The sequence below is a fragment of the Muntiacus reevesi genome, chromosome 8 (assembly GCF_963930625.1).
Source record: "Muntiacus reevesi chromosome 8, mMunRee1.1, whole genome shotgun sequence".
Taxonomy (NCBI): Eukaryota; Metazoa; Chordata; class Mammalia; order Artiodactyla; family Cervidae; genus Muntiacus; species Muntiacus reevesi.
In genome coordinates, this window is record NC_089256.1 from 31,584,762 (window position 1) to 31,608,881 (window position 24,120).

The 24,120-nt window shown below is 44.3% G+C and overlaps 2 protein-coding genes across 6 annotated transcripts in view; one reads left to right on the top strand and one right to left on the bottom strand.

Annotated features, from left to right (window-relative positions):
• On the bottom strand, positions 1–14,574 carry METTL6 (methyltransferase 6, tRNA N3-cytidine). Of its 5 annotated transcripts, none has more exons than XM_065943149.1 (6): positions 14,485–14,574; positions 13,234–13,620; positions 12,374–12,508; positions 7,807–7,977; positions 2,583–2,724; positions 1–309 (listed from the first exon to the last, which is right to left on the bottom strand). In XM_065943149.1, exons 2-6 carry the CDS (start codon positions 13,456–13,458, stop codon positions 128–130), a joined length of 855 nt encoding a protein of 284 aa, XP_065799221.1. In that variant the 5' UTR covers positions 13,459–13,620; positions 14,485–14,574; the 3' UTR covers positions 1–127. The 5 variants fall into 5 exon arrangements, 4 of the variants coding, with proteins under 4 accessions (XP_065799221.1, XP_065799220.1, XP_065799223.1 ...); XR_010664242.1 differs by lacking the exon at positions 14,485–14,574 and adding an exon at positions 4,160–4,301 and having other exon boundaries at positions 172–309; positions 13,234–14,475; XM_065943150.1 differs by lacking the exons at positions 1–309; positions 14,485–14,574 and adding exons at positions 3,610–3,696; positions 4,160–4,301 and having other exon boundaries at positions 2,589–2,724; positions 13,234–14,475.
• EAF1 (ELL associated factor 1) overlaps positions 14,486–24,120 on the top strand; it is a 14,104-nt gene continuing 4,469 nt past the window's right edge. The window contains exons 1-5 of the mRNA XM_065943147.1: positions 14,486–14,896; positions 16,796–16,890; positions 18,825–18,961; positions 20,538–20,731; positions 22,320–22,544. Coding sequence (XP_065799219.1) covers positions 14,524–14,896; positions 16,796–16,890; positions 18,825–18,961; positions 20,538–20,731; positions 22,320–22,544 — 1,024 coding nt within the window. The 5' untranslated portion in view covers positions 14,486–14,523. The remainder of the gene's footprint in view (positions 14,897–16,795; positions 16,891–18,824; positions 18,962–20,537; positions 20,732–22,319; positions 22,545–24,120) is intronic.

Here is a 24,120-nt window from a genome sequence, read left to right on the forward strand (position 1 = left end):
TTATATTTGTATTTTTATTTGTATACACATTCCTTTAAAAAAGTTAAAATACAAAAATACACAAAATAAAGAGTGAGTTTAAATTCTGCTTGTCAAGGAAAGGCACAGAGATCAACCTTGTGAAAGGTCAGGACTCATGGCCCAGGTTGGGGGTAACAGGAGCTTGGGTATTCTGAGGCTTTCGGAACTTGCTCTGAAGGAAAACCCTCGGCACACACAGTCCTTCTTTTTTATTCACCGTCTCACGAAATACATACTCATTCACCTCTTCTTCATAACCTGTGTCCAGAAAGAGCCGCGCCAGGAATTCTGGAAGACAAGCAGATCAGCAGCGCTTGCAGTCTGGATGGCACTGTACCCTGAGCAACAGTCAGTATAGTGGGAGGCTAAGGGAACCTCACCGTGAGGTGGTGAGAAGGCTCTGCTCTGGGAGTGAACACACTTCTCCCTGTCAGCAGAAACTCCCAAACGATCACCAAGAGGCTAACCAACCTGGATCACACGCTCCTCGTCCCATCAGAATTCCCCACCAGCAGCACAGCCCCAGACCCTGCACTCAGTGTGTGTGCTCACTCACAGTGTGTGTGTTCATACAGTGTGTGTGCTCACTCATACAGTGTGTGTGCTCACTCATAGTGTGTGCGCTCACTCATAGTGTGTGTGTGCTCAGTGTGCTCACTCATACAGTGTGTGTTCATAAAGTGTGTGTGCTCGTTCATACAATGTGTGTGCTCACTGTGTGTGCGCTGACTCATAGTGTATGTGCTCACTCATAGTGTGTGTGTGCTCACTCAGTGTGTGCGCTCACTCATACAGTGTGTGCGCTCACTCATAGTGTGTGCGCTCACTCATACAGTGTGTGCGCTCACTCATACAGTGTGTGTGTGCTCACTCAGTGTTTGTGCTCACTCACAGTGTGTGTGCTCATACAGTATGTGTGCTCACTCAGTGTGTGCACTCACTCATACAGTGTGTGCTCACTCATATAGTGTGTGTGCTCATACAGTGTGTGCGCTCACTCATACAGTGTGTGTGCTCACTCATACAGTGTGCTCACTCATACAGTGTGTGTTCATACAGTGTGTGTGTTCATACAGTGTGTGTGCTCACTCATATAGTATGTGTGTTCATACAGTGTGTGCGCTCATTCATAGTGTGTGTTCAGTGTGTGTGCTCACTCAGTGTGTGTGCTCACTCATACAGTATGTGCGCTCACTCATAGTGTGTGTGTGCTCACAGTGTGCGCTCACTCATACAGTGTGTGTGCTCACTCATACAGTGCGTGTTCATACAGTGTGTGTGTTCACAAAGTGTGTGTGCTCGTTCATAGTGTGTGTGCTCACTCAGTGTGTGTGCTCACTCATACAGTGTGTCTTCATACAGTGTGCGTGCTCACTCATAGTGCGCACGCTCACTCATATAGTGTGTGCTCATTCATACAGTGTGTGTGTTCATACAGTGTGTGTGCTCACTCAGTGTGTGTGCTCACTCATACAGCATGTGTGCTCGCTCATACAGTGTGTGTCCTCACTCATACAGTGTGTTCACTCATTGTGTGTGCTCAGTGTGTGTGTAACAAATATAAAAATTAGAGCTTAAGAAGGTAATTATATTACAGTTCATATTACAGGCATACCTCAGAGATACTGTGGGTTCAGTTCACCGCAAAAAAGGCAAAAAAAGCAATAAGTAAGCATCACGAATTTTCTGGTTCTCCAGTATATATATGTTTACACTATGCTGTGGTGTAGACACAATGCAAGAGCATTGTGTCTAAAAAAACAATGCACATACCTTAATTAAAAAATACTTTATTGCTAACCACCATTTGAGTCTTCTGTGAATCTCAGCAGTAATATTAAAGATCACTGACCATAGACCACCATAGCAAATATAATACTAATGAAAAAGTCTGAAATACTGCAAGACATTAAGTGAGCAAATGCTATTGGAAAAATGGCGCCAATAGGCTTGCTCAACACAGGGTTGCAACAAACCTCCCATCTGTGAAAACTGGAGTGTTTGCTAAGCACAATAAAACAAGGTATGCCTGTATAAAATAGGCTTAAAACTAATGTTCAAAATACTAAAGTCATATTCAACATTTGGATTGTTTTCTTATCAAAAATGACCTTTTAAAGACCGCTCTATTATCAAGTTTATGTACTTAAGAAGTTTCAATCACTTTTATAGAAAAAGGCCTCTTACCTTTGTGAGACTCTAGTAATCTCAAGGCACTATCCTGTCCTATTTGCTTGATTTCTGAGGGAACAAAGTGAAGATTCTGGTTTGCCCCCCCCAGCCTTCCCAACACTGCTCCTAGCCTCATCCACATGGCGCATCACAGCCTGTCTACTGACCTGGGTCACTAAATGGACACCCTCACTAGAGAGCCTGTGAGCTCACGGCTGATGCGGTAAGTGGTGTGTGTGAATGGGTTTGGTTCACACACCACTGGTGTGTTCATTCACCACTGGTGAGTGCGCCTGTGTGTGGAGTCCAGTCGCCCCCAACCCCAAGCAGTACCACAGCGACAATGCAATCAAGGAAACAGAAATCATGACCAATTCCACCAATCTTACCATCAGTGAAAAAATACGATCTGGTTCCATCTTGTCTAACATAAAAGTTTTCTGCAAGTTTGCTCCCGGCTTTAAACCTAAGCATGGCATGATCATACAGCCCATAGTCGCGAAACAAGACACTTTTGCCTGGTTTTAATACCTACAAAACAAAACAGGCTGCACATAACTCGGGGACCCAGTCAGACAGAACTTATTATAAATTAAAACCTGATTATTTTACGGATGAGAATAGCTTACATTTGTGACAGGATGAAAAGGGCCAGACTGAAATACCTGTACTACGAAGGAAAAGGGCCTGCCAAGCAAAGGTGTGGTAAGGCCTGGCAGAGTCCCAAGTGCTGGGGGGGTACTTCCTGAGCTCTGAGGAGAGCACTCTCGAAGGTCCAGTGCCATAATCAAAACGCTAAAGACATTAGAGGAAAAAACATGTACCCTCACTAATATATTATTCTCCCATCACTTTATCAGCCATCTCCTAATCCATGACCCTGTAAGTCAAACTGCTTCTTTAAATATATATATATAATCAATACGAAGTCATGTTTTGGCCTTCCTCATCCTGAGTGTCAGTTCTGGTCTCCTGCACTGCAGTTCTGTATGGCTTGCCCACCATGCTAAGCCCATTACAGCTGACCAGACATTTTCTCACTAAGTCTTCAAACAATTCTGGGAGGAAAAGTGTGATTATCCCCTGAGACTAAGAAACTGGTAGCAGAAAAAGGAAGTGATGTGCCTACAATCATACAGCAGCTGTTAAACAGTGGAGTCTGAGCTCATACTTGGGTCAAATAGCATCACACTAGAAGATCAGGGATGTTTGTTAGTCCTGGGCAGCAGTGGGGAGGGGGAGTGTCAGTCCAATTCTGTCCTCACTCCTAACAAGACCAGAGAGGCTGGGAGGGAAGGGCTAACACCACCCATTCTCCCCCTACTGCTGCACTTCTTGCTTTGAGGTGGAGCACCCTCAGGCCAGCGCAGTGTGTAGAGAAAGGACAAGTGTCAGGTCCCGGTGGGAGTCCCTTACCACAGGTTTTATAAACAGTTGTCACAGAGCAGGTGTTTCAAAAACTGGAAGGTAAAATCTGCAGAGCATCGTATAACTGCTCCTCTCCTACAAAGCAAACAGCCATATGCTTTTCAGAATGAAAAGAACAAGGTACTTGCTGTGACACTTGTTTTTTAAGTGGGTATTCTTTCAAACTGTGTAACATTATCAAGTGAAAGTGGTCTTCAAAAGGGGGCATTGATTTTACTACTAAGTATATTCTGACTCATCACATCTGCAAGATAATCTTTAAAACGTATGACATACACTACCTATTACAGTAGATATCTGAGGTAATTTGATATTTCCTCTTCCTGAATAGAATATGAAAGAGTCCATAATACTTCCAAGTGTGCTGCAGATTTTCTCACTTAGCGAATTCTTATCAACACTAGCATGCATTTAAAATACTGTCAATAAAGAGCCTCTTGGATAAAAACATTCTTACTTTGGTCAGAAATGCTAAATTTTAAAATGTGACTAACTGAGAAGAAAACAATTTGAAAACTTTTATTTGTATGAGACTCACTCTTATTTTCAGAAGGAAGGGAAGGCCGCATGGGACTCTCGCTCAGGAATCTGAGAACTCCTGATCCATAGGCCAGCTCTTCTGTTAACTGGCTGAATGACCCTAGACAAATTATTTCATCCCTCTGAATGTGTTTTCTCGTCTGTAAAACAGAAATTACGGTACTAACACTTCCTCTGAGGCAGAATTGTGCCTTCGCTGGGTTTCTCATCCTCCCAACAGCTCCATGAAGATGGCAGGTGAGATCAGTCAGACCCACTCTTGGTGAGTGAGGTTCAGAGTACAAGTGATTTGCTCGGGCTTTCAGGGCAAGTCAGTGGCACAGGGAAGACCAAAATCCTGTCTTCTGACGACAGATTTGGTTGATTTTTACTCTACCATTTCATTCCAAAAATGAGGGAACCCAACTTTAAGGTTCCCTTTCAGTTTAAAATTAAGTGGTTTTAAAATTCCTCTGGTGTTACCATCCTAGTGTAATTAGCTCTACCATGGAAAAGCATGTTACTGTGGTTGCTCATACAGGACTGGAGAGCTGCCCAAAGGGTATCTGACTGTCAGAGGCTGAGAGGCTGCTTCTTCCGCTAACTTTCTGATGAAGCACATGATATCCAATTAATGAACCAGTCACCGTGTATGGGGGCCTCACACTGCTGTGGTGCACTCACTCCAGGTCAGCTGAAAAAGGAATTCTATTGAGGGCTAAAACAGGAGGCTGAAATGGAACTTATTAGCCTAAGAAAGGTTACAACAGAGGCCAGGTGTGGACTGAGACAGCTCAAATCAGCGTTTTTTTTTTTTTTAACATAACATTTCATTATTACTAAAATACACACAACATGCTATATGTTTTCATTTAAATCAAGAAGAGGGATTTCCTCATTAATACTCGGCTCTGTTGGACTTTATTATAATCTAATGGTGTCTCGTTAAGGCTTTATTTTCCATTTCCTGGGTTACTGAGGTTATCTGTTCATATGTTAACTTACTATCTGTATATTTTCTTCTATAAAAAGACTCTTTTTCCATTGTCATTCTTACTGTTACCCAAGAACTCTTTATACATTCTGAAATACTAATCTTCGTCAGTTGAATAGTTTTTTGGGTTTTTTTTTTTTTTTTTTTTGCCACAGCGAGTGGCATGTGGGATCTTAGTTCCCCAAACAGAGGACCAGGGATCAAACCCATGCCCCTCTGCAGTGGAAGGAAGGAGTCTTAATCACTGGACTACCAGAGAAGGCTCTCAGTTGAGTAGATTTTAAGTTACTTTTCCCACCTGGTCTCTCTAATTTCTTTGTATCATCTTATCGTTTGAAGAAAACAAACTCCTAATTTTGTTATATCATCTTTATGCACAGAATGCTTTTCAGTCTTTGAGAAAACTTTCCCCACTCTGAAGTCAAAGATTTCTTTCTTATAGTTTCTTCTGAAAGGCTTAAACTTTTTGTCTTTTCCAGGTAAGTCTTTAAATCCACCTTTAAATCCATACAAAATGACTTTTGCGTAAGGATGTGAAGCAGGAAAACAATTCTGCATTTTTCCCACATGGACCACCAATGGTCCCAGAATCACTTCCTGAGCAGTCCTTTTCCCAGTCATCTTCCAATGTCACCTCTATCAACTATCAAATTTCCATACATACATGGATCTTCTTCTAAGCTATCATATTTCATTTGTCAATTTTTCTGTCCCTCTGCAAATACCATCTGTCTTAATAACTATAGCTGTAATGAGCCTTTATATCTGGTTAGGTATAAATCTCCCCATCTCCTTCTTCAGGAATGTTTTGACTCTATTCCTTGATGTAAATTTAGAATCAACTTGTCAATTTCCTCAAAAAAAAGGAAAAAGTCTACCAAAAACCTCAAACTTAAACAACAGGGTAAAATATATCATGAAGTGGAACATGATTACACAGTGCATGTTACTTTTTTAAATAAAACATACAATTCTGTGGCATTCATCTTATACCTGTGTAATTATTTAATATTCTTTAATATTTTCTCAATAGACAATTATACTACCTGAAAACAATGTATTTCTTTCTCATTCTTCTTTCTGATGTTTTCCTGCTGACTAGGACCTCTAACACAACGATGAACAGTACTGACAGTGGGCACTGTCCTCCCCACGAAGTCCCAGACATTCCTTACTCCTGTCTCCTGCTCCTTCCTAGTCCCTGGACCCTTCATCAGTGAAATCACTGGTATCCTGAATGCTCCCTTCACATTCCTGTGCTAACAACCTGACTATCCCCTGAGGACAGTTTTCCCTGTCACCTCTCAAGCAGTCAGTGTTTTCGCCCATGGCCCAAGTATCACCGAGTGCGGGGATGAGACAGGGTCCTCCTTGCCCCCCACTGCTTCTTTCTGTGCATCCCTGTTTCTCCCCTCAAGTTTCAGCTCTGAACCTCCTGTCGTCAGCTCATACCACCACCCACTACCCCTTATCATTGCTGTTGTTTAGTCACCAAGTCGTGTCCAACTCTTTGCGACACTATGGACTGTAGCTTGCCAGGCTCCTTTGCCCATGGGATTTCCCAGGTGAAACTACTGGAGTGGGTTGCCATTTCCCGCTCCAGGAGATGTTCCCAAACCAGGGATCGAACTCACATCTCCTGCATTGGCAGATGGATTCTTTACCACTGAGCCACGAGGGCATCTATTAGTTCCAGGGTCGTTTCCCTCAATTTCATGATGAATGTTTCTTCTGGTTTATGCTCTTATCCGTACACTACTCCATTTTTAACTCCAATTAATATGAACATACACATGAATTACCCTTCCAAATATGCTGGATTCAATGATTTGAGTTTCTCTCTTTCAAAGATTTCATCCTTCACCTTACCTTAATCACTCACTCCCACAGTAATGTTCTAAAGTCTTGCCCACACCATGAAGTGTGATAACCCCTTCATACTCTCAATGTCACACAAGTCACCCTCTGACCACCCTCACCATTTTTCCATCTGTCTAATCCCCAGCTTTCTCAATCCTTCATGTTCACCTGAACCGTCAAAGGGAAGGACGATAAGGTGGCGTGTCTCGAGTCCCATTATTTGGAAGTGTGACTTCACTCCCTGAGTGCTGCAGCAGCCTGCTGGTAGTCACAGTAGCTTGGGTTCTAACAGCAATGATGGGAGAGGCAACAATGACCATGGCTGACTTTTAAGAGCACTCACCATTACTAGGCACTGCACTAGGCACTGCAAAAACATCTCATATAATCTACCCCAAATCCCAAGATCTAGTAACCATTATCTCAACATTCCACAGATAATGAATCGGAGGCTCAGAGAGGTAAAGGCAGCGGCCTGCATAGGGAAGTAAGGCTTAACTCGAGGCATGCTGACTCCAGCTTGTGTGCTCTGTGCGCTGGCCCCTGCTCTTCTGGCTTTACCGCAGGGCTCCACAGATCCCAGGCAGCTGCTCCAAGGCCGGCCAAGCTCTGAAGCACAGCTATGGCCACTAAGCCAATCAGAACTTAAGGTGGATGTTTTACGCAGGAGAACTTCTTTTCATACACTGACTACAAAGCCCACCTTGTAAGAACAGGGAGACTGTGAATTAAGATGGCATGTTAGCCTCAGAGGGAAGGTAAGTGAAAAGTCAGGATGTCGAACCCTCAAATGCAGGCTCGCAATCACTAACCTTGTAAATGTTTTGTAAGACAAGGTGCATCTTATCAGGGTGAACTGCAGAGAGCACAAATATCAAGGTGACAACATCCACAGACTCTGGGGGCACGTGTTCCAGAAGGTCATCTTTGGTCAGATCACACTGAAACACCTTGCATCTTTCTGTGTCATAAAGAGGATTTTGCTAGAGAGGAGAAAAACACAAAATAAATTCAACACAACATCCATGCTGATACATACAGAAAAACACAACACACATGGAGATGCTATTTCCATGTGCACACTGCTGCAGAGAACTCAATAGTCACTGTTACGGGGTAAACTGAGGAACAGGTCATTTTCACATTAAAGCATGTAACATTCAATACTGCTACGAGGGGGAAGATCTCAGTTTAACAAATAATTTTGTTCCTTTTTTTCTTTAACAACGTCTGTTGCCTTAGTTTCAGGTGTAGAGTGATTCAGTTATACGTATACATGTATCTTCTTTTCAAATTCTTTTCCCATTTATGTTATTAGAGTATTGGGCTGAGTTCCCTGTGCTATACAGTAGGTCCTTGTTGATGGATCTCTTTTAAACACATCAACGAATTATTTTTAACTGCTTATACTGTCTATCACATATTCCAAACTGAGCATTTCAGAAGCATGTAACTCCAGAGGGATGATAAATCAAAACCTGCCTCTGCTCCCTCAGCCCTCCTCTGAATCATCCACTATAACCCTGAATCCTATGAGAGGGCCTTCCAACTCCCTTTACTGAGACACTCCCACACGTCTTCTGGGTATATTTTCCCTTGATGCAGCGAGCTAAGAAAACCCCCCTTTTAAAATACAAGTATGTTCCTGGTATATTCAGGTAATGGGTTTCAACACATATATAACAGCATTATAGAGAAAAATAATAAACTTGTATTTAATGTAAATAAGGACCTTAATAAGCAGATATATGATGTTATAGGATGGGTCAGTTCTACCTATAACTCTGCTTATAAATTGGAGTTTATTGCAATCTCAACCGAATCCTCACAGATTTCAAGAAATTTGATAAGGTGAATTTTATTCATCTGGAAGTAAAAACCTTTAGAACAGCCAAGACAATTTTTAGATGAAAAGCAATGGAGGAGGAGGCATACCACAGGACATCAAAACACATTCCAAAATGTAGTACTAAACAGTGTGGTTTGAGAATGGGGGCCAACATATCAATGAGACTAAAGAGTGTCCCCAAACAGACCCATGTATTTAGAGGGATCAGTAGTGTATATGACAGAAGATAGGTGACAAAAATGACATTAACTTTTTTAAAAAGATAGAGAACAAAGGTTACAATCATCAGGAATGGAAAATGAATTTCTCCCTCAATTCACTGTTTGAACAGCTAGCTCTATCCACTTGTGTTAAAGGACAGCAGACTGCTAGGTGAAATAAAAGAATTCAGCTCCAGTGCAGAGGTGGAGAGATGGAGAGCCTATCCTTACAGGGCCATGAGCGGGACAGACAGCAACTTCATGTGAACCCACGAGAGAGTAGAGGTCAAAGAACCACCAGCCACCCCCAGATCTGGAGAAGGAGCGGCGCTTTCAGGAAGATCCAGGACCCAAGCATTTGCTTACCTGAGGCAGGAGCCTCCAGTCTGGAGACAGAAAACTAGCAATGTGACAAACAGCACGAAGCTCCCAGGGCTGAAGCCATCGGGAGGCCCCACCCTTGCAGGTGTTTTCCCCAGGGACATCACTTAGACTCTCACAGAAAGAATGGGGCTCTTTCTGGGGCTGGACTTTCTCAGTTCCTTTAAGGGAGAAAAGGTTTAATACGCAGGGGAAAAGCCATCTGAGACTTGGGTCCTTGGGGCACTGGCGGACTATCACTGCCCCTGGGGGAGGGCACTGCTCTGCCCAAACTTTGTCTTAATCTGCAGAGAGAATGGCCTCATGACCACAGAGGATGACAGAGGAGGGGAAGGGATGAGAAAGAAAAGTTCTATTCCTGGAGAGGCAGAAACACTTGTGGGAAAGCTGCAAGAGACAGGCTCGTCACGGGGAGGAGCACAGAGGGAAGACCCAAAGCCAACAGGAGCAACAAAGTCACCAGAGGAGTTGCCCATAGCAACAACAAACCTCACAGGTAACTATAACAACAACAGACTTTAACACAGACTGCAACTCCTGTCTAGATGATCACAAGTCCTTATTACCTATCCACTGCCCTGGATAACATACCTAGCTTTCAACAAAAAAAGAATACGGCACACCATATGGCAAGAAAAAAACATGGTCTGAAGAGACAATCATGAAAACCAGATTCAAATATGACACAGACACTGGAACTACAGGTTTGGACATTAAAAAATAAAAAATTATGATTAACGTATTATAGGCTTTAATGAAAAAGGCAGACAACACGCAAGATCAAATAGGTAATTTCAGAGATATAGAAACTACAAGTCAATGGGAAATGCTAAAAACCAAAAACATAGTAACAGAAATGAAAAATGCTTCTGACAGGCTCATCAATAGGAAATACTGCTTAAAAGGAATCAGTGAAGACATCAGAAAATACACAAACTGAAAATGCAAAGGGCAAAAAAGTTTAAAAAAAAAGTTAAAAACAACAACAACAACAACAACAAAAAGCCAGCATCCAAGAACTGTAAAACAATAGCAAATGGTGTAACAGAGATAACTGGAATCCTCGGAGAAAACAAGAACTCAAGAAATACTCGAAAAATAATGGCCAAACTTTTCCAGATTAATTAAAAATACTCATAACCAAAATTATAAAAGGCATATCTATTTGATTATAGAATTCCAAAAAGACATAAAACCTTAGTACCTCAAAAGGAAATGATTATTAATTTGATGTGATCACTTAAATTCTATAATAAAACAATACCTGATAAACTGGAAGAAATGTTTGCAACAGATACAACAGAATATATCCTCAAAATAGGAAACAAAATGACAGAAAAATGAGCAAAGGTATGAATAGACAATTCATACTACTGTCTAAGCCCAATGTGGGTGAGGATTTTGTTTGTTTTGTTTATTACTTAATCCCAATGCTTAGAACAGTGATTGGCCTACATCAGGCTCCGGATAAACATATGTAGAATAAAGGAAGAAAAACAAGTAGAAGAAAAACTAATGCTTATTTACATATCACAAAATCTTCAACCTTATTTGTTATAAAGAATAAACAATTTAAAATATGCAGACAGTACTTTTGGTCTATAAGATTGGGAGATATAGAAAAGACTGACAGTGGGACTTCCCAGGTGGTCCAGGAGACAAGATTCTGTGCTTAAATGCACGGGGGAGTGGGTTTGATCCCTGAATGAGGAACTAGGATCTCACGTGCTGTACAGTGCTGCCAAAAAAAAAGAACTGATGTTAAATGTTGATGGCACAGAGGAAAAAAAAAAATCTTTATATTATTGGTGAAATTATAAATTGATATAATTTTCTGGATGATAGCTGGCATTATCTATTTAAATTTTAATGTGTATGCTTCCTCCAAGGAATTCTATTTCTCCTATTAGTCACCACAGAGACATGTACACATGTGTTTTGGGGCATGCGTATAATTCTGATTACATCAATCCTACTTATGAGAGCAAAAATTAGAAGCAATTTGAACAATCATCAACAATGAAAATATTACTATATGGCATACCCATTCTGTGAAATACTATAAGAGGTAAATGAAATGCAGTAGACCTACCTGTACTGGGATGAAAAACTTGGCAAGATATAATGTAGAGCGAAGAAGGTAGGTTATAGTACAATGTGATATCACTATTAAAAAAGTCTAATAGGTGCTAAAATTGTGAAAGGTTGATGGAAAAATAGATATCTGCATGTTGCCAAAGTATCCCTCACATATCTGCTAATGACAAAAAGAAGACACCTGTGCAACAGGGGAATTAGGAAGCCACCTTAACCCAGTGGCCAAAACTAGCATCACTTACAGTGAGATTAGATCACTGCCTCCTGACAGGATGCAATATGAAAGCTACATCATCACCTACTAAAGTGTTTTTGCTCAAAATATTTTACCTGATTTAAATCTAACTTCTGGTTTACAGAAAATACAAGGCATAAAGCAACAAGTTAAACAATGATAGAAAGAAACAATCAGCCAATTTGGAATGCGGGACCTCATTATATAAAATTGCTTGCTCTCCCAAAACTCAATGTCATTGGGGAAAAGTCAAGGGGAAGGGCAGGAATGTTTTAGGCTAAGAAGATTTAAGGTACATAATAAAGTGTAAGATGCAGTCCTTAACTAAATACAGCTATAAACGACACTATCAAAGTTTATAAAGCAAAAGAAGCAAAATGCTAGCAATCATTAAATCTGGACACAAGTTTATGGATGTTGTCTGGTATTTCTTTCTACTTTTCTAAATAATGTTATGTTTCTGTATGTATTATACAGGCACATACACAGGAACAGGAATACAGTGATCATAGCTGGTCCTTCAGGAGGAGGACCGGAATTGGGAAAACGGGTATGGAAGTTAGGTACAACAAGTCTAGGAAAATAGAAACATAACAACACATGGATGGTGCACCAACCTTGACATATTCAACAGCTCTTGGAGAAAAATCACAGGCATAGGCAAAGATATCTGGATCTTCTTCTAAAAGTGGGAATAAACAGTTCCCAACCCCACAGCCAGCTTCAAGCATAGTCAATTTTTGATCTTCAAACTGAGGAAAGAGAACCCAAAGTTACAGTACACAACATCCACATAATGAAGAAACAAACTAAAAAGTCCAGAACATGAAACAAACTCTCTGCCCCCATGGAGTAGACAATTAACCAGTGAACTGATAACCCAAAGCAACTGATGCCTCATCTGTTGTCCCAACACTGGGTAATCTGGTGTGGTGAAAACACGGCATAATGGCTAACAAAACAGGCTCTGAGGTTAAATTGCCTGCACTCAAATCTGAACTCTTCCCCTCACCCCATGTTCCATCACTGAACAAATCACTTAAACAGCTTTGTCCCTCAATTTCATCAGCAAGTGGGAATAACACTAATGCCAAACTTCAACATGTTACTTTAAGGTTTAAATTACAGAACACTACTGTTAAGTTCATGTAAAGGGGTGTGATGAAGTATTCATCATTATTATCATTATGAACCTGTCGCTGAAATCATTCCGTATGAACTTAATATTTACAACTTTCAGATTAGCTTTAAAGAAACAGAAAATGCCCACTAAAGTCCTCTCTCCTCTGTATTTTACAACTCAGCAACTGCTAAAACTATTTGAGACAGTGTATATCTAAGCTACAAAAATTCAGGAAACAGTTGACAGGTTTCACAAATTTTCTACCTCACACTCGCCCTGGGAATGCAATAAAACACCCCTCTTCTACACATTTTAAATGAAGAATCGCTCAAATAAGGTGCAATATTAGTTTACCTCTCTACATGATCTGAGCTCCTCAAACTCTCTGGTAGTCCAGTGTCTATCTTTGAAAAAATTAGTGCTATTTCTTTTGTAAAAAAGGTCCCAGTTCTTCTGAGCCTCTTTTTCCAGTTTCTGTTGTTTAAAATCAGACACTAAAGCTTGGTCTCGCTTCAGTTTCTCCTCTTCTTCAGAGCTGAGAATCCTTGTCTGCAGTCCTCTCCTTTGCAAAGCTGCCATCTCCTACGTAGACGGTCATATATTGAACATTTAACACTGCTGGAGATTCTCCATTCCTCAACAACCAGAGGAATTCAAGCGGATACCACAGACACAGGCAGGGTCCTCTCAGAAGTGGTCCCTCAGGCTGGGTTCAAGCCTGAAGCAGTATCGTCGCAGATACTGAAGCAGATAATTCGCAGGAAAGAAAAAAAAAAAATCCGGTTGGCGGTTCTAGAACAGTGCTTTTTTTTTTTTTTTTTAAGATGCTGAGTTAGCGGTTCCAGAATAGTTCTTTCACTTAACATTTCAATTCCGCAAACATTTACTAGATGCTGACCCTACACAAAGCCCTGTCTCACTACAGGAGAAGAGGTCACAAAGAGCAAGACATAGACCCCGCCGTCAGGGGGCTGACATGCAGCGGCCAGGGCTCTCACGCACAGAAAGGCTTAACTCCAACCGGAACAGTCAGTAAGCCTCAGGGAAAAAAAAGTCATTCTCCAGAACTGACAGAGAAACCTTACGGTTCCTCAGGGTTCGGTGTCCGTGAAACGGGGGTGTCTTTAAAAACAACCACGACGGCTGTCCGAGCCGGAGGCGGTCGGTCACCGTCGCCAAGGACGTGAGACACGGGGTTTTTCGGGGAAAACGGAGCTACTACGCCCGGGTGGCCTGAATCTGTCTCATGAACCCGAGGGGGCGTCCCTTTCTGGGAACGGAGGCCCTCGCGCCGCCCTGTGCACGCGAAAGGGACGAAGAAGAGGCTCAGGGACGCGGAGAGTGGGGCCGCCAGGACCCTGCGGATGAGCCGGGTCGCCCAGCCGCGAGGGGCGGCGGCGACCCGCGTGAGCCTAGTCCACCGCGCGCTGGGCGCCCCCGTCAGCAGTTCTTAGGTTCCCCTGAAGGGTGGGGACGGGCGCGCTGAGCCCCCAGCCAGGCGCTGCCTCAAAAGCAGAATTTGGGAGCCCCCGCCGAAGAAAAAAACAAACCACCAACCAAATCCCTTCGATAGGTCAACACCCACCCCCCGCCCCGCGGAGAGACCTCGAATCCGGATTCTCCAGGCACAGAAGACTTTCGGCCATGGCACCGCCCCCGCTACTTCCGTTGCGGGCCCGGAAGTCCCTCCTCGGCGCCGGAAGTTCCGCTGTCGGGTCGTCTCAGAGTCGTCCCCCGCCCAGACGCGCAGGCCCGAGCTCGTTTCCGGCCTGTGCGGGTGGGCGCCGGCTCGGCTACCAGCGCGCCCCCGAGCGCTGTCCTGGGAGCGCGGCTCCCCCGGACGCCGGCGCCGGCGGCTCGGGCCGGGGCCGCGCCAGGAGGGCGCCCGGGCGGGCGCGAGGCACGTTCCGGGCCATGAACGGGACGGCCAACCCGCTGCTGGACCGTGAGGAGCACTGCCTGCGGCTCGGGGAGAGCTTCGAGAAGCGGCCGCGGGCCTCCTTCCACACCATCCGCTGTGAGTCCGCACACCGGCCGCCCTCGGCCCCGCAAAAGGCCAGGGGGCCTTGCCGGCGTTCCCTCCCTTGGGGGACCTTGGGTTTTCCTTTGGTTTTTTCCCAGCTCCCTCTTCTCAGACCAGACCCTTCCCTCAGCTCCCAGGATTTCGCCGCCTTGCGCTACCAAATGCTTCTTCCGAAGGTCATTGGACCTTCTTGCGCCCTGAACCTCCAAGTCCCCCTCCTCGCCCCCACCGCCCCCCACACACCCCAATCTCCACGCTTCAGGAGCTTTTCTTCTTTTCTCGGGGCTGGCATCCTCCACCTTCCCCTCTTATTACCGAAGGGCTGCGACCGCACATCAGTTTCCAGCTTCTTTGTATTCCAGCCTCCCCGCCCCCCCTCCCCCACACCGATCCCCACTGGGGATCTCCACGCTTCATGAGGTTTTCTCGTTTTCCTCTGGGTTGGCCTCCACTCCCTCCTGTTCCATTCCCTTCCTGTCTTCTTTCCTTTTCTTTCCTTGCCCGCTTTGGTTCTATTCTCCCCGACGCCCCGTTGCAGCCCCAGAATCCGCAGCTCTGCACCTCATCCGTCTTGTTTTCCTCCACATATCTGTGCCAGCTTGTCTCCTGCTTTGATGTCCTTTTGAGGTCACCAGACTACCCCTGACTTTTCTTCCAGACCCAGTCTCTTGTGGGTGGAAAGTAAAATTAGAGAGCCAGGAATAAGTTAGAGCTCGATCTATGTTTGGAAGCAAAAGCCAGCAGGCGTAAGGAATGTGCAAATAGTCATTATGCTGGACCTCTTTTTTTCTCCATGATTACAGACTCTGTTGAGGGAGGGCCTTTCCACTCTATCCTGGGTGAAGAATTGGCCGCCGGCGCATCCCACTGTGATTCACAGACTCCTGGTTTCGCGTCCTGGTTAGCCCCAGTACTGGTTAAGACTTGTTTTTGTCCGAGGAGCTCTTAGATGTGACTCAACACCTTGAAACAGGGCGTAGTAAATAATGAACTTCTGTTTTCCTGTGGTCACTTGCCAGGCCATTAGTCTGCTTCCTGCTGACAGCAGATTACCCTATGAGGGGCTGGGCTTTGGGAATGGCATAAGAGCAGCATCATTTCCTGAGCAGTTTACTAAGCTGATGTGTTAGCAGAATGAAGGGCAATGTGCAGTTTAAATCAGACGCTTGACAGAAGTGCCTGGCCTGCTGTTTGAGGCAGGTTTGTGTTAAAAGGGAGTAAGATGGCTGTTCACACTGTGCCTTAATTGCAGTTCAGAAACATGGGCAGGATTAACCTTTGGAAATACAGTTCAACCTTCTGCTCCAGATATCTATAGGAATATTCTTATTAGAGCTATGGAACTTGAGTGTGGCAAATCCTAACTTTGACAGTTCTTATCAAAATGAAATCAACTTATATCATGCTGTGACCTTTCATGTTTCATGTTGTGTTTTACAGTCACAGCGTTTTAAAAACATATTCTGTTTCTTTTCATCTTTATAATAACCCTAATAAAACACCTCATTGTGGGTAATAAGGCATGAATTTTCATCTGTCACTTGGGGGAAGGGAGTATCTTTGCTTAATGAAATGTTATCTAAAGTCTAGCCTTTTTCCTTCAAAATTATCCAGTGGGGATAAGAGGGAAAGTATATGGAGGTAGAGATGAAACAGTATTGCCCCAGAACTGATAATGAAGCTGGGTGATGGTACACAGGACTCATTGTATTATTCTCTTTGCTGTTGTGTATGAGAAGTTTTCCACAGTGAGATAACATTTTAAGAAATTCTAAGTGGTTTGTATTTTCTTTTATCTGAGTTGCAAAAAATTTCCATTCTTACACGCAAATGCCCTGCAAGCACTTGGTACAAGTAACCTGGTGAATAAATGCTTTGTTTCTTTCCCTTTAGATGACTTTAAGCCGGCGTCTATAGACACTTCCTGTGAAGGAGAGCTTCAGGTTGGCAAAGGCGATGAAGTCACGATTACACTGCCACACATCCCTGTAGGTTTTATTCCATCGTTGTTGTTTTTCAATATGGAAGCACAGTAAATCTTCATATTCTGTTACTGCAGTTTGATCTCCTGCTTCTTAAAAACTTCTAGATTTCCAAAGTGCCAACACAAGGAGAAAAGGAACTCTGGGGAGTCGATGGGATGGAATTCATGCTTCCCAGGCTCCTGAGCAAGAAAATTCTTTGTCGTTTTTCCCAAACTCCCTTTTTCCCTTTTGTTCCAAAGAAGGCATGGTGGAACCTGGCTCCTCCCTTAGACATATGTAGCCTCCCCCAACAGCTGAAGAAAAAGAGGCCTAAGTGCCCTATGGGTATAAAACAGCAATAGCTTAGGAGTGTGGAGAGGCAGGGGCAGGATCAGCATGGTTTGTGAATCTGGCAGGGGGTGATGTGCAGGCTGGTGGTTTCAGGCAGGGCCTCGGTTCAGAGCCCCAGGTTAAAAGCTGAGTGGAGAACCCTCCCAGAGAGAGACACTGCTGAAGCCTTACCAAGGCACCTCTGTGATCTCAAGGATCAGACAGAATAGTCTTTAATGAACACGTGTCAGTGCATGTCTGAGGCCTGTCCTGGAACGTGATAAGTTCTTGGTAACCAGTGAGAGAAAGAAAAGGCTCTAGAAAGAGAGACCTGGGAAGCTTTGTGCTGACAGAAACCTGTCTGCCAGTTTAAACTGCTGTCTCATTAGTTGTTGTCTTTGACAGGTTACATCATCTCCCTTTGGACCTTAGTTTCCCAAATGTAAAATAAAGAGGTTAGATAAATAGTCCCTAAGGTCCCTTCCAGCTCTTAATTTTTACTGTATGAACCAGGAGTCAAGGAGCCAACCAATTTCTGATTCCATCAAGGGGATTAAACGATATATTGGACAAATATTAACATCCACCCACCATGGTGCTGGCTCATTACTAGGTACTGAGAATATAGTCTTGAAGAAAACAAGCGTGTTTCTTGGCTCTAGGGAGTTTCAATAACTGTAGAAAAACATAGCACTTACTTTAGAAAATCTAGGGAGACTTCCCTGAGGAAGCGACCTTTGAGCAGATTTGAAGGCTGAATAATTGAAAGGGAGGGAGGGGTTGGGATGTTGCAGACAGAATCCTTGTTAAATCCCTTCAAGACAGAACTTGCGGTTCTGAGAGAGGACTGGTACCTTCTTCTCTGGGACCCGCAGAGCCCGGGGTGAGAGGAGCCGGGTGCAATGGAGGGGCCAGGTGGCTGGTTTGAAGGTTTTCTTCTTGGGTCTTAAGCACTGGGCAGTCTTGGTAGGCCTTAAGCAAGATAGTGGCTTGAGGTACTTGAACCAGCTAGAACAGTGAGCTTGGAGAAGGTGTGTAGTTACTTAGCATGAAGGGGAAGCCCGGACTCTCCTATTACAAGGAAGTGCAGAGATCACTCACTAGCTTTACTGCTCATAGTGAGAGCTCTATTCAGTGTCAGACACGAATGTGTCATTTCTGTTCTCAGTTCACACTTTACTATTATTTGTACATTTCCCAAATCTCTGGAAAATGTACAGTAATAATTTTAAAATTTTATATATATTTCTTGATTACTTAGAGCTAGTTGCACAGTTACAGATTCTTGTTATATTATTTTCTCTTTAACTCCTGGCTTCCCAAGCAAAAATAAAATACAAATGTTTATTCTGTTTCTTTAAAAAAAAAAAAATGTTTATTTGACTGTGCTGAATCTTGGTTGCAGCAGGTGGGATCTCGTTCCCTGACCAGGAAGCGAACCTGGGCCCCTGGCATTGTGAACACAGAGTGTTAGCCACTGGACCACCAAGGAAGTCCCCTTTCTATTCCTATTTGGGTAGTTCTGATAAAAGATTTGATGAGATAAAGCCAGCTCTAAATTCAGTCTTGATATTCATAACTGGAGTGTTTGGTTTGATTGTCTGAATTGTTCTTTTGTGGCGGAAAAGGGATCCACACCACCGATGACTGTGTTCAAGGGGAACAAGCGGCCTTACCAGAAGGACTGTGTGCTGATCATCAATCATGACACTGGAGAATATGTGCTGGAAAAGCTCAGCAGCAGCATCCAGGTCAAGAAGACACGGTATGTGAAAAAGCAGATAAAGGTTGCTGTGCCATTTCTGTAGACTTACCTTGTCTATTCAGTTATTTTATAAGAATGTGCACGTCTGGGAACTTAGTGTCCTGTTGGCAGTCTCAGCAACTCCCACCTGTGTCTTCTCAGACAAGTCAATAAAATATCTTTTCTTCAAAGGCAATGAAAATAAATAATGTTTTTAAGACTCGAAACATAGAAGTCACTGGGGAGAGGGGTGAACTTTATGATTAAGTCAATTTTATTAATCTCATGGTAGTTGATGCAGTACCACCCAAGGGATAAGGTTTAAGTTTACAGACTTAAAATTATGAAAGAATAATTGAGTAGTATATATTATTTTTTAGAGTGACAACATTAAATTTTTACAAGAGACATTTGAGATCATTATAATAGCAAAGCTTTATCTAATTTCTTTTGAATAGTGAGCTCTCTTTTAATTTTTAATTTGACAGGCATTACATGTGTCATATGAGGCCAATTAGATTTTATTTTAAGTCAAATTCTATTCTATAAATAGAAGTAACCCAGTGGTTATATTATTGTGATACAGTAATTATTGTAATAGAGTAAATAAATTTTAAAGAGAGTGTTAGTTCAATGTTTTTCTGTGTATGCTTCCTCAAGCCGTTTTCTTTACTCATTCCACAAAAAGTAAACGTACCCACCATTTATTGAGGTCTTATCACAGGCCAGGCACTGTGCTAGATGTTTTACGTGCGTTATCTAACCTTTACAAGTAACTTTTGGAAAGGTGGTGGTGTTATCCTTGTGAATACATGCACACAGATGGAGAGACGGGGTCAGTGCGCCAGTGCCTCCCTAAGTTCAGGGCTGGCGGGGAGCCCCCTCCTGCTGCGCAATGTGTGGATAGATTACCTCCTCCAACCAGGGGCTGCGGTTATCCTCCTGGAAGCTGTTGGTTGTGGGCGTTTCTGTTACTACTCAGTGTCCTCTAGGGAACAAGCAGTGTTTTATCACTTAAGTGTTTGTTAAAAATACAAGATTTCAGGACCTATTAAGTCAGAGTCTACACTTTAATGAGATTCCCCAAAGTTTGAAAAGTGCTGAGCTAGTCCATTTACAAAATAAATTGTTGATGGCACTTCCTTGGTCTGGGGTGGAATGCTCTGCCTGTGCCGGCAAGAGCTGGCATGTGACAAAATGAGTGGAAAATAGAGAATGGGAAAAAAACTGCGAACAGGCCAGTATTTCCAGAGCTAGCTTTCTTTAATAACACATTTGCGTGTGTTATAACTTTATAGTGTGCAGAAGTTGAGTAGTTACATTATTCTGTTATCATAATCACAGTATATCCTACCTCAGTGCCTTAGCTGCTGCTCAATAAAAAAACATGAGCTCCTTGAGGGCGGCGAGTGTGGTATCCATCTGTCTCTGGTGCATGGTGCAGAACTGGAATGCAGTAGAATGAGTAGTTTGTGTGATAAAATTCAGTCTTCTGAAACCTGGGGCTCTGCAGGTGCTTCCAGGAGCTCGGTAACTGGGGCAGATCTGAGAACCACTGTTTTTGCCCCTCCAATTTACAGACTGCTTCTCATTTCAGAGCTGAGGGGAGCAGTAAAATCCAAGCCCGGATGGAGCAGCAGCCCCCGCGACCCCCACAGCCATCCCAGCCGCAGCCGCCGCCACCACCACCTATACCATTCAGAGCACCAACGAAGCCTCCGGCCGGACCCAAAACCTCTCCCTTGAAGGATAACCCCTCACCTGAACCTCAGCTGGATGACATCAAAAGAGGTAGAGAGCAGTTTCTGGAGCCCCAGTAGCAGCTTGGAGGAGGGCATTGATGTTTCTGTGGAGGTATGGGGCTGGTGGCATGGGCGTTCTGCCACTGTAGCAATTTCTGCAGGGGTCACCGTTCCAGAGGTGATGGGTGTGCAGGGGTTACCACTCACCTCGTTTGATAAGGGGGAGTTCAGTGGCTTGAGCTCTGGCTGTCTTTGCAGCAGTCTGCTTAGAGGCCCGGGGTGTAAACGATCCTGACTACCATTTGAAGGTCCATATGGCAGACCTTTAAGCCTTTGGGAGAAGAGAATTCCCGGTGCTGGGGGTGAGAACCAAGTGTGCCGATGTAAATACCGTGTGCAGGTCAGATTCCTCAGCCAGTGCTTTGCACTGACACCAGGTGTGACGTGGGAGAGCTCCTTGAGGACCAGTGGCCTCCGAGGACTTAGCTGTCTGGTCAGGCTCTCTCCAGTGCACGCCTGAGGCAGAGCTCACCGTGGTTTTCTCCCCCAAACGGTGGATGGTTTTAGTTGTCCAGACTGTTAGGAAGTTACGAAGGTAAGTGTTGTATTTCATATTTGTGAAGTTTTATGAAATAAAATTAAACCCATAACAGCAGTAAACAGGAAAAGATCAAAGTTGGCCTTGGAAAATTTGCCTTTTCCACCTTGTGGAAATACTGTCTTTTTGCAAATGAGATCATTCTGTGTGTGGGGCACAGTTGTTAAGCATCTAGATTTTGTTTTTTCTCGTGGAGATTGGTATGCTGTCTGTGGAAGTTTTCACTTTAGCTGAATAGGAATTGGGCCATGAGTGGTTAGTTGTTGCCATTTATGCTTAAAGGAGCCATAGTCATTTAAGGTCTCGTGGTGTGTTTGGACAGGTGAATCTGGCATCTTTCTCGATGTGTTCTGTGGTGGATTCTTAATATGCTCACGGACACTGAAGTGGTCGGGTAAAACGTGTTCCTTCCCTGCTTTATGTTTAATACAAACCCTGCACCTAAAGGCATGGCTGTCCGTCAAATGTGTAAAGAGGACAGAGGAGGAAGAGAAAGACATTCTTCAGCAGCCTTGGCCCCTCCTGTGAGCCTCGTGGGCCATGCAAGCTGGAAAGGACCCCAGAGGCCATCTGCTCTGGCCCTCCCTCTTTCCAGAGCATCCTGGAAAATTCATTGCCTTCCACCTGGGTCTCCCAGCTGACTAGACATGGATCCAAAGCAAGTGCTCAGACCTTCCAGTTCCTGGTCAGATACTTCTCAGCCCCTAAGCAGAATATTGCTCTTCTCCTACTTGGTATTTAATCCTGTCATTCACAATCTTTTTTTTTTTCTTTTTTTTTAAGCAGATAAGGCCAAACAGACTTAACTTAGTTTCTTAAAAGAATCGTTATCTTGAACCAGTGTGCATTTTGCATACTTTGGGTGAATTAAGTGTTTCCATTGTTAGGTGTTTTTGTTTGTTGGTTTGGGTCGTTTTGTTTGCTTTTGAGGGCTGGAGAGGTAGGAGCTCATCTCAGGTACCATCGTTGCTCTGGGTTTTGCTCCTGCCCTGCGTGTGGCAAGCTTGACGCGCTGACCCCGCCCTGTCGTCTGTTCTAGAGCTGAGGGCCGAGGTGGACATCATCGAGCAGATGAGCAGCAGCAGCGGGAGTAGCTCCTCGGACTCTGAGAGCTCCTCGGGGAGCGACGACGACAGCTCCAGCAGCGGCGGCGAGGACAGCGGCCCCGCGTCGTCCCCGCAGCCCTACGGCAGCCGGCCGGCCGTGGCCAATGGGACCGGAGCCCCGCGGCCGCCAGGGAGCACGCAGCTCATGAGCACCCTCAGTAAGTGTGCCTTCCCACTGTCGGCCGGGGCGGAGCTGGGAGGACTGGTCGGATTGGTGGCTTCTGTCTGTCTTACTCCAGAGTCTGTAAACCTGAAGATATTTATGGCATAAGAAAGGGTCCTGCAAAGACAGTTTGAAGCAGAAAGGAGCAAGTCCCCAAGCAGTAAAAAACAGGAAGCGCAAAACTAAAAATCGGTTTCTTCTCTTGGCACAATTTAAATTTTGTGGATTCTGGGAAGTGCTGATGTGTGAGCGGCAGGGCTCTCTGTTTTTGCGTATCCCAGGTTTTAAGAGCCCTGCCTGCCCCCATGCAGGTCTTTGTCTGGTCCTGAAAGCCCAGTGCCAGCAGACTGCAGGGTCCCACCACCACAGAGGGGAGTGGGTGCCCTTAGGATGTGTTTGGAACCAGCTGACCTTGGGCAGGAGGGAAGGAAGGGCTGTGGTGTCTGGTGGCCTTTGGCACAGTTGGTGGTGGTAAGGCAGAGGGCACCGAGAGCAACCGTCTTCGTCTTGGAGCTGGGATGACATGGGTCTGTGCGCTGTCCTCTCGCCAGAGTCCCTGGAGCTGGGTGTCCTCCTGGGCTGACTTCAGGAGGTGTCCTAACCCTGCTTCTGTGGGGCAGGCAGAGTTGCTCTCAGCTCCACACTGTAGACGTCTAACAGACCCCTTGTTTGGGGCCGGCCTTGTGGCTTCTGCCTGCTAGGGGCCAGAGCACTCCCTTGCCCACCCCACCGCACACACACACTCCCGTATGTGCTGGGCCCTACTCTCCTACCTAAGTGAGTTCAGCACTGTTGTGATGCCAGTGAAGGCTGTCTTCTGGATTTCAGGTATACTTAGCGCTCTTCCCCGTTGGTTCAGGATACTATGTTTTACACTGGGCGTCTGGTATTCATACTGGAGAATGACCACAGCTCCTGTGACTGTGTAACTCAGCTCTTCGTTTTACCCAGTCAGTGCTAAACTTCCTTTCCTTCCAGAAAGTAAGAGCCAAAAATGGCTCAGTGCATGTTACTTAACCTACCAGTGCCTTAAACTCTTTTTTAGCTCTTTATGGCTCTTTATTAGCTTTCCCGGCTTGCAGCTTTTCCAATGGCAAGACCTTAATCTTTGCATACCACATATACAATTAAGTACTGAAGTTACTTAAACCAGGATCGTCAACCAGAACCAACTCACAAACCCTAAAGTCACAGTAAATAGCACAAATCTCCTAAACCCTAATGTGAAAACATACAGAGTGATAATATTGTTTTCCTTGATGGTAGCGTGCATTATATCTTTTCCCCCAAAAAACAAATGGATCAGTTTGAACCTGGGTCAAATAAACTGTTAAGAAATCTCAGAACTGAGTCTTCAGCTCCGTCATGCTGAGCCATTCACATGCACGTCGCCTTCTTCGTAAGTGATGGTGCTCGGCTTCTCTGATTGGGATTACTCGCTGGTCCTGGGCCTCCTTCCCCACATCTGGAACAGCAGAGGTCCCCTTGAGTGGTCTCAGACCTCTTTATGTCATAAAAATTATTGAGGACACTGAGGAGCTTTTATGTTTGTAGCTTGTGTCAGTGTTTAC

Excerpts from the sequence above, each read along its gene's own strand:
- METTL6 (XM_065943149.1), bottom strand. The coding sequence starts at position 13,458 with ATGGCAGCTTTGCAAAGGAGAGGACTGCAGACAAGGATTCTCAGCTCT. Across the intron at positions 7,978-12,373 it reads GAGCTGTTGAATATGTCAAG|CAAAATCCTCTTTATGACAC; the intron begins GTTGGTGCACCA and ends TCTCCTCTCTAG. Across the intron at positions 2,725-7,806 it reads TCTTACAAAACATTTACAAG|GTATTAAAACCAGGCAAAAG; the intron begins GTTAGTGATTGC and ends TTTGTTTTGTAG.